This window comes from Montipora foliosa, chromosome 1, assembly GCF_036669935.1.
Source record: "Montipora foliosa isolate CH-2021 chromosome 1, ASM3666993v2, whole genome shotgun sequence".
Classification (NCBI taxonomy): Eukaryota; Metazoa; Cnidaria; class Anthozoa; order Scleractinia; family Acroporidae; genus Montipora; species Montipora foliosa.
Window position 1 is genome coordinate 20109823 of NC_090869.1, and position 20000 is coordinate 20129822.

Below are 20000 nucleotides of genomic sequence, written 5' to 3' on the forward strand. Positions count from 1 at the left end.
ATCACTGTTGATTGAAGTTACCTCTTCTTTCCTCTACGCTTGATTTGAGTGGCTGCGGGTCTGAGCGTGGGGTGAAGAACAACGGAAACGACGTGGTCTCACTTTATGTCCCGAACCAGACGTGACCAGAGCCCCATCTGGAGCGTGCAACTTCCATACAGCGTCTGTGAAACGGCATTTTCACACAGTGTTCTTCTTTTTAGACTAGCCCTCCAGCGAATTAGGTCAAAAAAACAAAGGCAGTTCCGGTTCGCGGTGACCCTATGACGGGTTCAGCTTAATTTCTTGTAACATTGTCGTCCGGGCTCATCCTGTGGGAGTCCTCATTCGGCGGGAAATTCAATCTAAAAATAAATCGAATCTGTGAAAACGCCGGTACACTAACACAGTAGACGTTGATACCGGATCCGGTCCATGGGTGCCCTCAGTACGTTGTGTTCCCGAATCAGCACGTCCTCCTTCGCTTCAACCCCCCGTTTAAAGATTCAAAGTCAGTTCTAGTCCATTAGTATATCCTGTCCCGTAAAACGCTTCACTTAAATTTCCAGTCAGATAAGTCGTATGCATAAGCAAGTTATACCAGCTGTAGCACGTGGGTGATGAACACCCGTCACCGGAGCCACACGTTAATTCAAACAACGTGGGGATATTTTGTATTCTCCCTTAGTTCTTCTAAACAACCAGGAGACATTAACTGGCCTGTGGTCTGCCGAAGCGCCAGTTGTGCTATCAACTGCGCCATTTGTGTAGGCATAGAACTGACGCTTTACGATCTCAACTTTTTGTCATAGATGTGGCCTTTTTGGACCCACTTGAAAAAATCATCACAGTTCACTCGTGGAAATGCCTTACAGTTAAGAAGTTTTGGTGTTAACGCGCAGACCTTGCATAGACAAAACTCGCACAAAACAATCTACAAGCCGGGCCCCATACAGCGTGCTGTTAGAGGGCCTATTAGGAAAAGTTCAAAGGGCCGAGTGATCCCTTCACCAGGAGGTCAATTGGGTAGTAACTGGACACTTACAGTAGCGCGTTTGCGATATTCCGGTCAGGCTGTTTTTTCACAGAAAGGAAAACCAAACTATGCCTCCAGAAGCTAGTTTTAGTGGCACTCATAAGAGTCGGATCTACTTTTTCAATTTAGGTTACAATTACTTCGTCGTACGCAGAATAATTTCCGAGGATATTGGGTGTATACGTGAAGCCTTTGCAAAGGTGTTTAAATAATGACATTGTTTTTCACGTTCTACAAGTTTCAATTTTATACGAAGCCAAGATAGTAGTGTAGATCTTTCGGTGATTGATTACTCCTGTATAGCCCGTTCGTACTGTAAACGACAAAGCTCTTGCGAGCCTTTTCAGACATTTTTAAAAAAAACAATTTGCGCCGGCATCGCAGGAGTCATGGTATCGAATCCCGTTGGAGCCACGTGAAATTTTTCAAGTAACCGGTTGATCTCTGGTGACGTCATTTTGGAGGACTGGGAAGAAATTTTTAACTGCCGTTAGTCCCGTTGACACCCGTGCGCGGCCTTAGGTTTTGTTTCCAAATTTCCTGCAGTATTTTCATCACCCAAAACTCAACAGATCATTCCGTGTCTCACCATAGTTCCTGTTCCTGGTGAACGAAGCATTTAAGTGGAAACCGCTGAGATCTTACCTCGTCTCTGCCATGTTGAATTCGGAAATAACATTCAAGGCCGCCCGGCGTTGTGGGATCCTGTGTTAAAAATTTTCTCCCCAGTCAGTCCGAATTACGTCACCAGAACGCACCCGGAAGAGACGATTGCTTTAATATGTGGATGGGGTGACACCTCCCTCTTTCGCGTCTAGAAGAATTTTCTTTCTTGTAACTGTGCAAATGAGGGGTGGTCGTTTACTTTTTCTATTCTGCTATTTCCGCTTGCTAAATGGCGGGCCACAATTAGTTTGATTAATTACCATGCCAAATAAATGGCCTTTCCTACCAATGGAGTCACTTTATCCGTTATTTACGGCCAAATACAGCAATATCACCCCCTAAATTATGTGGGGCCACACCATGGACAAGCACTAATAACCTGACTTTTATGTGCGATCCAATGTTGAATTCATCGAATTTAAGAGGAGCCATCCCGCACAGCCAATATTGGGGGAGAGAAGATGACATCCTTGTTTCCCCAACTAATGTCCGGGGAGTGAGGGTGTTTCTGATACCGTGGGCAAACTTATTCTTTTAATTGACGGCTAAACACGGGCCCTTGAAGTATTGCAGAGGACAAACCTTTCCCCGTTTAATTTACGCCGTTCCGAAAACACAGAAGGCCCTTTGTAATATTACACAGGACAAACTTAGCCGTCTACAGCAGTGCAACGCGCCTTAAACCGTGGCCACCCAACAAACTTTAACAATTACGTGTAAAAACGGCAACTCAACAACCCATTCAAACGTTTTTAACTTACAACCGTGCGACCTTTGCAAGGTGGGGTGACTGTCAATCAAATTCGCACCCCTTTATCGGCGGATAATTTGTAAGGAACTTTGTTAGGTGGCCACGGTAAGGCGCGGAGCACTGTAATTTACGGCTAAATAAGGGGCATTGTATATTACAGACGACAAGTTTAGGCCGTTAATTTAAGGCTAACTTTGTCCCGTCTGTATCATACAACGCCCCTTCCTAGCCGTTAATTTATGGCTAACTAAAGGGCCTGGTATATTTCAGACGACACAAAGTTAGCCGTTACTTTACGTCTAAGTAATGGCCTTTTGACAGAAATTGATCAGTCCAGGAGGAACCGATTGTGTGAAGCGAACGACACGAGATAAAATTGTTGTTCTCAGTTTTTACAAATATCTATAAATGTCTCCAAACTAATTTACATAGTTCCCTGTTGCTTTATCCTCGTTTATCACTTGATTTTACAAAATACAATATTTCCTACTCGAGAACGATAAATGTACATATAAACCTGTCCGATTGGCGACTGGGTATAGCAACCCAGTTTATAACCTAATTTTCGATGACAAGGCTTTTATCGCACGTTCTCTCATATGTTGGCTCCCCTAGTCAGAAAGGTTCGATATCTGAGCTTATGATTCTGAATTTTAGTCTCGCCTACAATTTTTTTTTCGTTTGGGGAAAACCTTCCATGCTGCATCGACCACGCTTCAATTAGGCAACTTTACTGCAGGCATCACCTTTCATAAGCCTTGCCCCAACCGATTTCTGTCCCAGCGTTTATGGCCAGTTCTCAGAGGCAGTGCCTTCAAAGCATTTGTGCGGATTAACATGCACGCACGTGTTGCTTAAGAGGCTGTCACGTGCTAGCATCCTGCTTCCTCTTCGTCTTCGCTACTGACGTCACCCGCGCGTAGTCCTCTCTCTTCATTACCATTGGTTGACTGTGGTCACGAGTCTGAACTTTACGGAGAGAGGCGCGGTCGAAATGATGACTAGAACTTCTAAAAAAGAAAATCAACGTCAATGAAAAAAACAAAATAACGAACGATGTTGACTTAGGGTATAATTGGAAAAAATGAATGCAGCCGAAATTGGGAGCGGACGGCTCGTGGACGAAGTGCGAAACGGCAGGCGTCCCAATCTTTTTGAAGTGGTTAATCATTTGATAAAACGTAAATTTTTTTATACCATAAAAGCCAGGGTTCCTCAAAACAGAAGAGAAACGTTGTGTCACCCCGGCCTTCCAATTGTACTATTCCAGAACACTCGTGAGATGCAGGATCACTCTGTTGTTCGGGGGTTGCAACTGTCCTGCACACTATTTCGGGGTACAGTCCTGTTTTTTACACTGGCTTTTAGTGGCTTCTGTTCGCGTTAGGGTCGATTTCCGCTGTCTCACTCGAGTTCCAGGTATCCTCCCCGAGAATAGACGGACGTGCCTTCGGGGAGTTCGCGCGGGGTTCCGGTTTCCTGCCGAACAGGGGCTCTGGGAGCGTTTGTTGGACCCCTATCCAGCGAAATTTCTGGTTGCGTTGGCTCTACCTAGGTTAACAAAAAAAAAAACCGTCATTTTCCCTCTTTCCCTTCACGGGACCTGCGGACTCATGATTTTTGAACCATACATAAAAGATACATATTCGCAAAAAGTACAGACAGCTTAATTCCAGAGGTATTCCTGAGGATAATAGTCTCTGGGGAAATTCTCGCACCTGGCCCCCATTTTTTCCTCGGCTACACCCCATAGTCGCGGCGGCGGTCGTGTTAGTAGGTTTACAGAACAGGTCACGCAAGCCCTGTTGGTGTTTTCAAAGGAAACGAATAGCGGGGATTGTTGCGTGCCCTGGGGCCTGTTTCATCGAAAGTCCCGACAACTTTTCGGGGCCCGAAAAGTGCAGTTTGTGAAACTGCCAACCGCTTTATTTTGATCTTTTTTTCTTAATAACATGTTTTCAAGGTAACCAATAGCAAACTGACTGTGAAGTTTGCCTACTTAAATCCTCTCCGTATCCGTTGAGATACAAAGTGCATTGGTGATTGGACACCCCGAAAATGTCCCGTAAAGTTCCGGGACCTTTCGAGAAACAGGCCCCAGAACACGACATAGCTTGAAAAGAAGGTCTTTATGATCAAGTTTTCAAGACCATAAAGAGAAGCAAAAGAAATCGCAACGTAATAATAATGCTCTCGGAATACGTTTTTCCTTGTATTGGCAGATTGACATGGAGATGGTTTTGTCTCCGGAAATGTTGCTCGAGACAGGTTCGGAACTTCAAGAAACGCGGCACAGACGCAGATCCAATTAAAACATTCTAGAATAGTTTGGAAGCTTTTTTCAAGAAAAGTTTCTAGAGATGAGCTCCTAATTTTTGAACAAAACGACAAAGGGTAATTGCTGATAGGGTTTCATAACGACTAGGCTCAACCAACTCCTCCGCGATAGGAGGTTTTTTTATTTTAACACTCTTTTGTCCCAGAGAAACGAACATGGTGCGCTGGTCACGTGAGTGAAAAGGCCCTTTTGATATGAAATTACTTGGTGTTTAAGTTGCAAGTCGATCAGCGGCGAACTTTTGTCAATAGTCTCTATTCTCCTCAAGGATGTACGTCTAAAAAGAAAGAAAAGACAGTGAACATGGAATAACGATACTGACAGAGCACCACTCAAACCCCTTGCCATTGTTTTCCGTACCCCACCCGGAAGATTTCAAAGATAACATCTCGACTAAAAACTTCGCTTGTCCTCACTGCCTAGCTTTCTTGACTACAATGAAACCTTAGCGTGCAAGAAATAGACTAAGAATTGATTGGTTGTAAAGTAGGATACACTACGAGCGGAGAAACGATGTCATACTTTGCTGAGACCGTCAAGGATGGTCACTGAACTGCTGTCCTAAAATGGTATAACGCAATCAACTCTTAAACCTTTGAAATCTTGGTCATTACCGAATCAATCTAAAGCACTACCTGTCAAAAGATGTGACCGCCCTGCCAATATCTTGTAATCGCTCCACATCACCACGCTCTAGGCGCTCAAACAGTTTATTCAAATCTTTTGTGAGGCGGAAGAGGCTCAGCCCTAGACTCGTCTCTGAGTGGCGCAGAACTAGGGGGTCCAGAGGCACTCGTGAGAGACGATAGCTGTTTCTTGTCTGCTTTTGCTGAAATTGAGTTGGACCGAGTCTTTGGTAAAGTTTCTTTATCTATGTTACCTGACGAAAAGACAACCGAATCGGTGAGCTTTCTTCCGGTAGGCCCACAACAAGATGTGAAGAATAACTACGAACAACGAACGCGTCCTTGAGTATCGTATGAGTCGCATCCTTTAACCCTTTGACTCTCAGGATTGATCAGTATGTAAATTCACCTCACAATTTCACACACTGTTAGGTTAAACAAGTACTGAAAATGAAAATTATCATCAGCTTAAAAGTATGATCCTGGTATCAAAAGCAAATTCTCATGGCCAACCAACGAAGAAATCTATAGAAGTAGTTAGGAGAACGAATTCTTGGATCATGGGAGTCAAAGGGTTTAAGACTGTCATCATACGTCATTGGAGTGACATCTACATCTACATGTTCCAGCACTCGGCAACGTCCCTTTTTGGCTTATGGCTGTTTCTGCTTAGGTGGCCTCATACACCGTAAAGCCTTTTTAGAGACATCACGCTAAGCCGGCCACTTCTGCTGAAGAGGACAGGACAGCCACAACACCGGGGACTACATCCCCTACTCTTATCGAATAGTGTGTGGGTTCTTTAACGTCCCACAGGGAACTAATGAACATGGAAGATGTTTGTGAGACGGGCCTGCGGTTTATAGTCCTTATCCGAGAAGACTTGAAAGTCTAACCACTTGCAGATGAAATTACAAAGGCAGCACTTTCTCCTCAGTTATTTTAAGATCCTGAGTGTTGATCCGGCCGGGGTTCGAACCCGCGACCTCCCGCATGACAGCCCGATACTCAACCAACTGAGCCACCGGTGAGCACAAGAAATAAAGACCAGTTAGAGATGAATTTTTATCTTCAAGTCATTCCATGCATCCAGCGAATTGGAGCCTGAAAAGAATGGGACAATGGGGGTAAATAGGATTGTTTCGATTAGGTGCTCGTCCTTTGCTGAAAATAACCTTCGACAAGCAAAATTCTCTTCACGCGACAATTCCCTAGCGAAAGTGCCTGGGGACTTTTCGTAGTCTAGGTTCCAGGCTGCGAGAGGGCGATTTGACCTTCACACAATCTCGCAGATTGCCCATCAACCGACTCAAAACAAATTAATGAATGGATTTCTTGCAAAGAACATCCTTACCCAGGTTTTGTGAAGTATGAACACTGTAACTCAGTTTGTTTCTTCGAACACTGAAGCTGATACTTTCTGCTTGGTCCAGGGCTCGTATTACATCATCACGCTGGGAGAAAAGTATTCAAATTTAATCACACTCAAAACTGACATAATTCGGTCATAAATCGGGTCTAAACAGTCAAAATTAAGCCAAAAAAGATCAAGAGAAAATCAAGAGGCAGGCGGAGTGAGTATGGCATAGGCCCGATTTGGAGTTTCGCAAATATTCTTAGAAATGGAGACGTTCGCAGCTCCACGAGTTTTGTAAACCCATTGGGAAGTGACAATATGGCGTCGTGATATAGAACCTCATGCAGAACGAAATTTATAGTTTCTTGTACTCAAGAGCGTCTGATGCCTATGCGGACGTCTCCGGAAACACACTTCCGTCCGTGCAAAGACCTCTCAAAATCTGATGGATTCAAAGACCACGATGAATTCAACTAAAGATTGAAAAGACGAAAAAAGTAAAAGCGAAAAGACGAAAGAAAAAAAGGGAGCGACTTTTGACAGTAGTCTACGATGTCATACCCTGGCACTTACCTGAGCATATTGTAAAGGCGTTAATTCAATTTGTTTCGTATTCTGACAGATGCACCATTCTCCAGCAACAAATTGACAAGTTTGACAAAGTTAAATCTGAACAAAAGAAAGAACAAAAATTGAAAGTTTGTTCACTTTGATGGGTGTTTCGCGAAGTGGCCGTGCTGTGGCGGCCAGGGGGGCTTGTTGTTCGAAGCCTGGTTAACGCTTACCGTTGGTTAATAGATATCAGGTTTCCATGGTATTAATGCTGGTTGGGCGCTAACCATGCCTCGAGCATCCCGGTTCAGGGCACAAGGAGAAGAGAGGGAAAAAAATAGTTCAAGAGATCTTCCCACTACTTCTCTCCAATAAATCGTGTTCTGACAGCGTCTTAACCAGAAGAATACCGCTGAAAGTACAATTTCCCTATTACTTAGATTCTGAATTACTAGGCCCGCGCTACTTTCTCAGCAACCAATCAAAGATCCTTAGGGTCGGTTGCATTTATTTGCTTTGCGTTATGATTGGCTTATTCAATTGTCTGTGTCCGTTGTGATTGGCCAAAATCAACTACAGCTCTGTCATATATTTTACCGATAGAGCTACTTTCCCTTCTATTAAGACAACGCAGTTATCTCTGCAACCTTTAGATTATTTCGAAATGAGAAAGACAGTGCAGTCAAAGACCGTCAATGTCTTCGTGGAGGCTTCGAGTCCAAATCCCGCTCTGCTCACCACATTTCGTTAAAAGCCAATCAGTTGCACATTGCCAACGGGGATTGTTCATTTTTTGTTTTGTTTTTCAACATTGATGTTTGACTTTAAAGCACTTCTTTCACTGATCGCTTCTGTGAAGCATATTTAAGTATATCCTCAAAAAAATGTTTTAGGAATTTAAAACATATATTTTTTGGACGAAAGCTACCACACTTTCTTTACCTCGCTGCCTCGTGTAGTGGGGTGTTTCCTCGGTCATTCGTTACATTTACGCCTGCTCCATGCTATAGCAAAAAACACAACAAGACACTCTTAATACAAATTAAACTAAGTTCTTCAAAGCTCCTCCTATTTACTTGTGACGTGAATAATTCAGGTTCTATTGACGTACTTATTCTAAACGCCAACAGACCTTTGCGGAAACTGAGCTTTACCATGTTATTAATGTGTAGCTCGGACGGCTATCAGACCAAACAGCATGACGACGTTCACAGTTGTTACGATTGAAACAATAAACTTAATTCCCGCTGGCACCAAAAACAGCTGATTCCTTGGACTAATGCTTTGGCTTATGCCAATGCATATAAAAAAAAACATTCGTGTAACTCGCTAAAATTCTAAAAATATTCTATCAGCGCCTCGCACAATGCGTATACACATAAATTACCGTGAAAATGAAAGTTATTCCTTTGTCTTAGCCTTATGCTTTTGTCCGCCTCGGTTTACACAGCTCAGGCTTAGTCTCTGTTTATGCTTTCGCCAATCGATATTATAACCGTGTAAAACAGCCCGTAATATGAACCCGCCATATGTATACATGGCTAGGTCATGTGAAGATTCTGTGCAGCAATAATGAGACAACGCGGCAGTTGAGGAAGCGCATTTCCGAATGTGCCTTCATTCAGGGCTACCCACACAAGTTTTGCGCCGGTGCGCTTATTTGTCTTCCGTCGTTTGACTCAAAACTGGTGAGAGAGAAGAGGACTAGGCTTGCAGTCTAACGGCTGGTTCATACGAGCGACGCACACGCAAACGCATACGCAAGGAAGTTCACACGTCGAACGCAAACGCAAGCACATTGAATACGCACGCGTATCCCAAGATGGCGGACGAAGTCAACCCTAGAGGTATGGAACGAGTATTTTTCACCTTGCGTTTGCGTTACACCGGTTCACACTTAAGAAATGCATTTACGCAAGCGCAGACGCAAGCGCAACCAAAAACCAAAAGGAGCGAGGATGGCACAGTCGGTTAGTGCGCGGCCTTGGTGCAAGAGGTCCTGAGTTCGATTCTCGGATCTCAAATCCTTGTTTCGACTTCTTTCCGTTCTGTGTAGCTTGAGTAGCTGTAAATACCCGTAAAACAGAGCACTGATGCGCAAGGGGGGAGTAAAATGAGCGCACCGTCGACGTTAAATATGGTTGCTTTACTTTTACTTTTCTTTAATGTTTTCATTTCTTACGTCGGTGCTTGCGTTTGCGTCGCCAGTGTGAACAAGCCTTAAACAACCTTAGGCATACAAACGTTATTTGATGACCACTCGGAGGAGAGGCAATTCGCCTTTGTCACACGGCGGCCATATTGTCCCGGGAGACTAAAAAGAGCTTTGTTTTACCACGCCAAGCCTCACCCCCATGGTTTCCACTGAGCTTGGCATGGTAAAACAAAGCTCTTTTGGTCTCCTGGGACAATATGGCCGCCGTGTGACAAGGGCGAATAATAGCAATAAGAAACAGATACGTCATTTTACCACTATAAGGACAACAGCCGGATCCAGATGCCCGGCAAAACAGCAAAGGTGCAAGGGCGTGTTTCCTTTGTAGTCCTTAATATTCACTTTCGCTTGGTGACTCAGCAGAAGACCAGCAACCTAAAGACAAACAAAACCATTAACTGATTACTTATCGATTTGGGAGAATGCCAACATAGTCGGACACTTGGCAACCGAACCTAGTTTAATGACTTAGCTTCCACGAGTCTCCTTAATCTCACTGGCAGAGCATCCGAACTGATAATCGGAAGGTCGTAGGTTCGACTCCTGTTCGGGCGTACTCGGGTTTTTTCCGAGTATCCCCGAGTCACCACTGACGAGTCTCCTATAGCTCAGTGGTAGAGCATCCGAACTAGTAATCGGAAGGTCGTAGGTTCGACTCCTGTTAGGGCGTACTCGGGTTTTTTCCGAGTATCCCCGAGTCACCACTGACGAGTCTCCTATAGCTCAGTGGTAGAGCATCCGAACTAGTAATCGGAAGGTCGTAGGTTCGACTCCTGTTAGGGCGTACTCGGGTTTTTTCCGAGTATCCCCGAGTCACCACTGACGAGTCTCCTATAGCTCAGTGGCAGAGCATCCGAACTAATAATCGGAAGGCCGGAGGTTCGACTCCTGTTCGGGCGTACTTGGGTTTTTTCCGAGTATCCCCTGAGTCACCACTGACATACATCTCTTTATTCGTTTACCGGGCTTAACATTGACTACCACCGCAGCAGTTGATAACGTGGATGCCATCACATTTGAAGGCAGCTGGATGAAGAACTACAATAGGACAACATAAATGGGATACTGAGTTAAAGAATGTCAGAGATCTGAAAAGTTACAAGAGAGATGGAGCTTTATGCTATCCGCCTTCACCCCGTTTCAAACCGTCGTCCACCGGATTTATTGCTTAACCTTGTTTAGCACACAAGGAAGATAACTGCTTCTATTTGTGCCATTGCTCTATGCCGGCGGGTGCGTGGCCCACGGAGGTAGTGGCGCTGTTACAATCGGGAATGTTCTTCAGACAGATTGCCCGACAGGTGTTAACACTGTGCAACGTTTCTTGCAAGATAAAGGAACATTTTCATCAGCTGATGCCACAAACCGTTGAGCAATAAGTTTTAGGACAGATGTCACAAAACGCAATGTTTACCCGAACTTTTCGGCGGCAATTCATGGCGGGAACACAAAAAAAGGTGGTGTACGCTACATACCCTAGGATGATTGTACTGACAAGCAAAATGCAGTGGTGCTCGCATCTGAGTGTAATTCTTCGCATCTGTCAGGGCTCCTCGCCGTAACAGCAGTCTTGTCATTTCGTCGTATCCTCGGACGGCGGCCACGTGTAGCGGTGTCATACCTTCACCGTTTCTGACATTTGGATGAATTGTTCTCTCTGCCGCTTCACGCGATTTCTGAAACAGTGAGCATTGCGAACAGGCGTATTAAAATGCCAATTTAGCACACAACATGATAAATGTAATTGCAGCGGATATAAAGTGCACCCACAAAACCGTAAATGGCGAAGTAGCAAGAGTTCCCAACCCCACCCACACCCCGACAGAGTGGCTTGGGCTCCTTAAGTGCTTTTCAAGTTAGTTTGATGGATCCGGTCAGAGACAGGCTGGATCAGGGGGAAGGGGAGAGGAAAAACCAGTTCACGTTTACCCGAGCTAAGCGCCGGCTGCTGTGATTATTAGCGTCCACTTAAATTTCTTTGTTGTTTGGCAGTCGGCACTCAAAATTTAAAAAAAACGCTTCATGTTAGTTGAGTTTGTTGTTCGTTAAGGGGTTCACTCCAGGCATTCAAATTTTTTCACATCTCATTTTTTTTCATGGAGGAACAATACCATGATGCCTTCGGTGTATTCGTACCGAAATTCATCAGCAAATTTTATTATAAACTTCTCATTTATACAGCCACCTTTTGCCACTTGCTACATTTGTCACATTGACATAATGGGTGACAGAGATCCTGCTCCGAGCGTGGCTGCTCGCCCGAATCCTCCTCGTCTTCTTCATCGTCACTTGGGCCCAGTTCATACCGAACCTGCAACAAATAGTTTAAAAGAACCATTAACTGTCGAACCTCTTGGGAATTTACCTCCCAGCGGACCGAGCACCGGATTCCGCAGCCAAAAGGCTTCGGAAAAGGCTTGAGAAATCCCTAGAACCGAGTTTAGTGAAGCCTGCAGTGCAGGCGAATTTTAGTAGTCACACACTCAGTATGTCCTTCGCAGAATGTTTAGCCGCCATCTTGAATTTCTGAAGTAGGAGAAGATTGGGAAGAGGAATAAAGGGGTAGTTTCTAAAGAAACTGTGGTGCTGCGTCGGTGGGGAAGTAGTATACAAGAATTTGGTTTTATCAACGGAGTTGATAATGTAAATTGGCCACCGTACAGAGATTCTAAAAGCTGACGTTTCGAGCGTTAGCCCTTCGTCAGAGCGAAGATTCGCTCTGACGAAGGGCTAACGCTCGAAACGTCAGCTTTTAGAATCTCTGTACGGTGGCCAATTTACATTATAAACTCCGTTGATAAAACCAAATTCTGGGAAGAGGAATACATTGCCACCAAGTAGATGGGTCAGAAGCGGATCCCATCATCTATCCAACATGGCGGCTAGATAGAATGCAGGCGAAATTGAGGTAAGTCGCTTTCCCCGATAAGACTCCTGGGGCCCGTTTCTCGAAAGTCCCGAAAACTTTTCGGGCCCGAAAAGCCATTTGTGAAACTGCCAACCGCTTGTTTTGGAAAGCCGATCTTTTAACATGTTTTCAAGGTAAATAAAAGAAAAATAACTGTGAAGTTTGACGACTTAAATCCTCTCCGTTCTTGAGATACAAAGGGAATTGGGTCACCCGAAAATGGCCCGTAAAGTTTCGGGACTTTCGAGAAACGGGCCCCTGGGCCCGATTGTTCAAAGGCCGATTAAAGCTAATCCAACATTAAAAATTAATCAAGGAGTTTATTTCTCTACTCCCAAAAGTTGTTCAACGCTGACATTAGGCAAAACTTAAGCAAAAGAAAGTTTCAACCCAAAAAGTTGAAAATATGAAACAAAACTTTACGCTAATCCTGGATTAACTTCATCGGCTTTCCGGAACAACCGAGCCCTGCACTGCGGACTAAGTTAGCACACACAAGGGGAAAATCAGTTTTCAAATAACGAGAAGGGGTACGCTTATTCAAGCGTTGGCCGTCGCCGTCGCCGTCGCGGGTTCAATTCCCAGCCTGGTCAGAGTTTTTCTCCGTCCTTGCGTGGTCCTATTTTCATTCCTAGGGCTAACGCTTGGATGCATTACAAGGGAACAAAGATGACACTTAAAATTATATTACAGATATCTCAATCTAAAGATGGTTCGGTTCGTGTAAAACGCTGTGACGCAAAGACATCACGGCTGAGCTCCTAACTGGCGCAACTTTTCTTCGAAAGTTTGCTTTTTGCGATATATTAGGAATGGTCTGCTGTCCGCCAAAAACTACTTGAAACTTGGAAAATCGCTTAAGCCTCTCTTTGAAAGAGAGAATCTGCGAAGACTTTGTAATGAAAAGTAGTCTTCATTTGCATGGGAGGAATAACGTCTTGGAGAAATACATCATTTTATTCATCGGTGATGGCTTGAGCATACACGGTTAAAAAAAAAAAAAAGGGCAAGTTCTCCTAATCCGCGAGCAGTTTCTGTTTTTCCTCCTACGCTTTATGGACACGAGAATGTTATTATTTTTTTTCTCTTATCTTTTTTGTTTCACTGTTATGTGAACAGCTCGGAACAGCCTAGACCTTCGTCAAATGAGCTGGTGGCACAAAAAGCCCGGATCCAATTGGTCCTCGGTCCTCCACTCAAAATTTGCACTTCGTTTGCATTTCCACCCGCGCATTGGACCCGAGGATAAATGCACGAGAGCTCACAGTGGAGACAAAAAAAATTAAATTAAATATAGCATAAGACGCCTTTCTTAAATAAAGAGCCTTTTCGCAGAAGTGATCAGCGGCCGAGAGAACAAAAAGATACCATGCAATATGATAGCTTCTCAAAGATGACCGCAGTTACGTCATGCGCATACACTCTATACACTAAAGTCAACTCAAAAGTAACTATTAACTTTCTACCATTTCTACATCTTCATCACAAACTGTTCGGATAAATCGGTCAATCTAAAACGAAAAAGAAAGGGTCAAGAGTGAAACAAAGAATCATTTTTTTGAACTCGCTAGGGGCAACATAGAAAAAAATAATGTTTTACGGCAATGTCACAGCTAAGGAGAGAAATCGCATGTTTTGAAAGTCTGACCAACGGGTTTAGTAAATCAAAAATAAATAATGCATACAGGACTTCTCGTCAATCGTAGTGCGTAAAATGTCCCGCGATTGGCAGAGCTCGACACATTTTTCCGCCCTTAGAGATGACGCCCCCTTCCCCAAAGGCCTTTTTCTCACGCTTGACTACATTACTACTTTTTTTTCATTTTCTCGAAAGGTTTTTATTGCCCAATTTCAAGCCAAATACTATAGTTGCAAGTTACATCTCTCTTTTCAATTTTCAAACAGGTACGCCAGCACATACATTCAGAGAAAGTGCCCCCACCTAACAACTCAACATAACACTAACATGTAAACAGACAATTAGTAAACAGAAACCTTAAGAAATAAATAAAATCTGGTTCTTCCCAAATCGATAGTCATGACAGCGCAACGTGGCATGCCAAAGGTTACATGAAATTACAACCTGAGGAATAGACACATCAGGAACATAACATAAGCACCATAACTCATCGTCAACTTCAAGTGGCACTATGATCAAAAATCACTTATTTTTCTTCTTCAAATTTTGAAAGTGTACGATGTGTTTGCTTAACACCTGCCTGACAAAACTTACCGATTGGACCTCAGAGGGTTGGATCTAGAGAAAGGTGACGTCATTCACTCAAAAGACCAAAATTTCAGCGTGTAAACTCAGTTTATTACGTATGCGAAACACGAGTTTAAAAACTGAAAGCGCGAATCTCGTGTGCTGCATATTAATTCAGTCGCGTACAAACGCATTGCATTCTTAAACTAGCGAGTCTTTGACGTCATTTTTTCCTCGATCCAGCTCTCTCAAGATTTTAAAGTAATGGCGAACGATTAAATAGGAAAATTCCAGTTACAATAAACAAGTGTCTTTCTGAAATTAAGGCTTAAAACCTGGGTCACTTATGTTTGGTTAACATAGTTTTGAAATCCAAAGGAAAAAAGAAGATTTGATTTTTTTATCATAGTACCTCTTTAAGTCGCCTGATTTCTGCTTTAATCATAACCATTACAATTTTCTCAAATTTGATTGGTGCATTAACTGCCTTATTTTTTCATTAATTGTGTAGGGTTGTAATTGGACAGTGAAATCGGACAGGTGACTGTAATCGGACTGTTACATCAGCCAATCATATTAAGTGCACTCACCTTAATCCACCAATCACAGAATTCACCACAATAACCATAGCAACAACCACTTACCCTTCCAAACTGGGGACTTTCCAAAATAAATGAATTTGTAACATTAGACAAAGAAATTGTAAAGGTTATGATTAATTGGTAACAGGACTTCGGGTCGTCCAATTCGTGTTGTCCAATCATACTCTTGATTAAACAAATCGGACTCCCGCTACGCGTTAGTCCGATTTTGTTAATCACTCGTATGGTTACAGACCGAATTGGACTCCACTCAGTCCATTTAACATTATGAATTGTACTCTACTCAGTCCTATTACCATTATTTAAAAATTGGAAATTACAAAACAACGATTCGCACCTCTTTTGCCCTTTCTTGATCCTTTGAAATATGATTTGGAAATTCCTGGGCCTGCATTAGCGGAGGTTCGGAGATTGCCATCGACTTTAAACAATGCAAACAAGAATGATGACGATAATGGTGATTTAAAATAAACAAAACACAAGCAAAACAAAACGTATATAACACTTACTCTCACACGATAAGACAACATAAGCTCTTGTTCTTTGCTTGCTCCTTCGATAGCATCAAAAAAAATTTCTGTTACCTTTAGAACAAAACCAAATCAAACCACGTGTTACCGAAGAAGCAACCCATTAGGGATGAATGCAACTGTCAGCGGATGACCTCTATGGTTCGCCTAAGGCCTATACACCTTAGTCCAAAATGGCCACCATTTTTGTGTTCTTTTATTTGCTTGCAAATCGCCCCATGTTGCCTCGTTCAAGGTTAAATATTCTTTTGAATTGTTAGCTTAAGAACAAGGCAGCAAGGTATATACCACTGAAACACCAAACGGGCGCGAATCGTTCATGACTTGTGAACGAATTGTTTTATAGTTGTCCAAATAACATGTTCTTTATAGTGAAGAATCTTGAACTCAGAAAAACAAGCCAGATGCCGAGAAGGTGTTCCATGGGATTTAAAAATGACTGCAAGGAAAATAACCGAGAAAATTTCAAAGGTGTGCGAGCGTCCAGGTTTAATGTTCTAAATTCAAATGATAATCTCATTGTTTATTGTAACTTACAAAGGCATTTCGTGACAAACATTTCGTTTGTGTTTGGGCCTGTAGTCGGTACTTTTGAGGCATGTCGGCGTGATCGAAAATTATAATGAGTTTTCAACTTGAAAATGATCATACGAAATTCCAGACATGACAAACAAGGTCACTGATTCTTTGCAAAAAAAAACCACCAAATTTCCAAGAAATAAGCCATTTCGGAGTTCATGTCTGCCTTCTCTTCAAAGCGAGTCTGAGTGCGAAGGTTTTCTTATGAAAATTAGTTTCATTCATATGTAGAGTAGAACTAATTACCACCACAAAAACTTTGCACTTAGACTCGCTTTGAAGAGGAGACAGACATGAACTCGGAAATGGCCTATTGTCTCTATTGGCCCATATCACTCAATGTCCAAACTAAAGATTTTGCCCGTCGAACCTCTCATTCAGTGTGAGGCTGGACGGGCAAAGACAGTGCAAAGACAAAGCCTTTATTCCCCACGGACTCCAAGATGGCCGCCGAGTGATAAAGGTGAATTAGAGTAAAGACACTTTGCATGCTCCATAGGACTATTTTTTAAAGTGCTTTTCTGATTGTAGCCTAGCTATCTTGTAACTGTATCTCAGCTGAAAGGTTTCTTTTTCCTTGGGCACGTATGATGTGTGTTTTTCTTTTGGTTGGTTTTGTAATAACTACTTAATAACCGAGAGTGATGTCGCAGCTATGTCGGCAGGAGTCTGGTACTCCTGCTAGGGTCACCCATGCCGAAAAGGTCGAAGGGTAGAGTCCAGACAAAGGGTGACCCCCTGGTCCTCCAGGTTGGGGGTTGGGCGTAGGGCTAACGACCCTACCACATAAAAACATTAACTGTTACAGAAACCAGAAGCGTTGATAATGAGACAAGACTGACTGGGGGTGTTACTGCTAGGGCTGCAATGACGCTCTTAGGTCAAAGCCAGCGGGAAGCCCAAAGGCCGATAGGCCCCATAGTAGCCCCCAAGCGACAGACGATCATCGGTTACTGGAACGTAGGATGGACTCCTGAAGGCCGGAGGAAGACCAAAAACTACTTGGAGAAGAACAGTCGAGAAAGAGCGAAACAAAGCCGGGTGGAGGAGCTGGGAAGTAGCCAAAGTGGTTGCACAAGACAGGGAGTGTTGGTCAGATAGCATGGAGGACTTATGCACCTACTGGCGTGATGAGACTTGATGATGAAGATGATGATGATGAACCGAGAGTAAGGTCGTTAGAGCAAAATCTCTAACTGAGGCCTTGCCGTATTGACCGAGCGATAGCGAGGTCAATACAGCTAGGCCGAGGCTTGAGATTTTCCTGTAATGACCGACCGGTCGAGGTTATTACGTTGTTTATGATATGGCTAACAGAATGGTGCTAAAAAAGATAAAACTAATTTGCATAATCCGTAATCGGCCCGTGGGCATTACTGGAGAATAATGCCCTGGCGCTTAGCTGCTCTTAGCCAATCAGAGCGCGCGTTATATCGGCCAGAAACAAGAGGCGTATAGTAATTTAAGTTAAAAGCCTTATTTTCTCATGTATATTATCTTTGTTTTCTGCTGATCACAGGCCATTTAAGCCCCCGGCTTTGGCTTTACCAATGTAGAATTTCCAATGTATGATGTGTAAAAATAAATAAAATAAAATAAATAAATAAATAAAAGCAATGTAAATATGGTCGCGACAAGGCAGCTTAATTAAAAGATGCCACATTCAGTTTCGGTGGCCGTAAATTGCTCAAGTCATAAATGCCTTCCCTATTAATACATTCTACATCGTAGCCTACGGAGAGCAAACACTAGAGGGGATAAAAAATTTCATTGTTTCTCCATTAGGCAGGTCCCTGCTCCTCGTGAATAACACTCAGTGAAGTCAACACTCTGGAACGATGAACAGCGCTGGAATAACTGGCGGTCGTAGGACGTTATGAGAACACACACATACGAGATCAATGTTCGATTATGGTCGGACAAGACGACAGAACAACAAAATTCCCAAAATGTGGTCACAATTCTTGTGATTTTTATCATTCATAAATCAATATGTCGTGCTGAACTACAAAACGTCCTTTGGATTAACGACCCACAATGCACTGCAACAACATCGAAGTTTTAAAAGTACATCATGTATGCCCAAAAACTGAGTCCTGGGACAGTAAATTGAATTTATTTTGCTAATTAATGTCCGATCAAATTTGCAATGTGTCCTGTCAAAACGGTGATTTGAAAAGACCCACGTCCTGCTAAGCAAGAAAAAAACCGTTTTCAGCCCTGACTGGAGGATGACTTGGAATATAGTTAATAGAGAGGACTGGTTTGGAAGCTCGGCAAACATCAAAGGAGCAAACAAAGATGCCAAGGTTTAGTTTGGAAAGTCCACGACCGTGCACAATCTTTTGTTTTGCGCTCATACACTATTCATAAATTACGTAACCAACACGTTTCTATTGGTTAGTTCCTCAGTACGGAGAAAACAACTATTGTGTTTTGTGCACGGTAAAGGCCAAAAAGGAGAACAAAAACCTACAACAAAGAAAGTTGTCGGGTTTCATAACCATTCCCGTCTATTAACTATGCTTGGAAGTTGGCACATGTTTAGAGTTGTCCAAAAATTTATCATTCCTGAAAATTACAACATTTATTTATCACTTCCAGGCGAGCTTATTACCTGTTTGTTGTGCGATATATCTAATGGTGTAGCTTTGTCTTTGTTTCGAGCTTCGAATGAGGCACCCTTTTCCAGCAGTAGCAAAACAATCTCAGCTATGAAATTACAAAACCACAAAGAAAAGAAAATAAAATAAATAAAGGCTGCTCGGGGAAAGGTCCAGCAGGGTGACTGACTGAGGACCAAAGAGAGATAGAGAGAGGAACAGTAGAGCAGAGGAAAAAAAAAATTAACGACGTATGACGCCGAGAAGAAGGATAAAAATCAAGAAGCATTAGTGCAGGGAGACTGCTGTCAGCAGCAACTCGAAGTAATTACACGCAGCCGACACAAAGGGCGGGAAAATGTGCACGAGCGAGCCACGATTGGTTTTGGTTTCACTTCTGATTGGTTAAAAAAAAAATGGCGCGAGAACTTTGAACCAATCACTGAGTGAAGTAATGCAAAACCAAAGCAATCCGCTTATTACTTTCGACACTCAATTGAAAATCGCTCTATGTCCAGAAATGCACACCCAATTTATTGTCCTTTTAGGTCTAAGCCTTTGCTGCCCATTTGCTACAATAAGGCATGGGTAAAGGCTAACGTTATTTTTAGCTTAGGGTAAATGCAGCTGTTTCTCCCCACTTGAGAAGCAACATTTTGGAAGACACTTCGTGACATTAATCAGTGTCTGTATTCAGAGTCCGAGACACGAGTGATGTTGAAGTTGGGGAGAAGAGGGAGGGGCCACTTTGTGACGCTTATTGAAATCCGCGTGCATCTAATTACTCAGTTGTATTTCTGTAGATACTGTAAGTTTGAGGACAATCTCTCAGCCAAGTTCATTAGAGCGGTTTTCAATTGAGTGTCGAAAGTAATTAGCGAATTGCTTTGGTTTATGATTACTTCACTCAGTGATTGGTTCAAAGTTCTCACGCTACCTTTTCAACCAATCAGAAGTGAGACCAAAACCAATCGTGGCTCGCGAGCGAACATTTTCCCACGCTTTCTGTCGGCTACGGGTAGTTATTTCGAGTTTTGATTGGTTTACCGGAT

General features: G+C 43.1%; 1 protein-coding gene across 2 annotated transcripts in view; it reads right to left on the minus strand.

Annotated features, from left to right (window-relative positions):
• LOC137992365 (ankyrin repeat domain-containing protein 27-like) overlaps positions 1-20000 on the minus strand; it is a 72857-nt gene that overhangs the window by 18399 nt on the left and 34458 nt on the right. The window contains exons 22-32 of one of the 2 annotated variants that reach the window (XR_011121681.1): positions 18963-19057; positions 15746-15820; positions 15574-15657; positions 13895-13939; positions 11706-11831; positions 10996-11196; positions 9776-9895; positions 8248-8309; positions 7327-7422; positions 6751-6850; positions 5484-5650 (exon numbers count right to left, since the gene is read on the minus strand). Coding sequence is in view for 1 of the 2 variants with exons in the window: in XM_068837688.1 (XP_068693789.1) it covers positions 15574-15657; positions 15746-15820; positions 18963-19057 (254 nt within the window). In the remaining variant the exon portion in view is untranslated. Of the gene's footprint in view, positions 1-5483; positions 5651-6750; positions 6851-7326; positions 7423-8247; positions 8310-9775; positions 9896-10995; positions 11197-11705; positions 11832-13894; positions 13940-15573; positions 15658-15745; positions 15821-18962; positions 19058-20000 lie in introns of those variants that run through there. The other variant, XM_068837688.1, reaches the window with a different exon arrangement.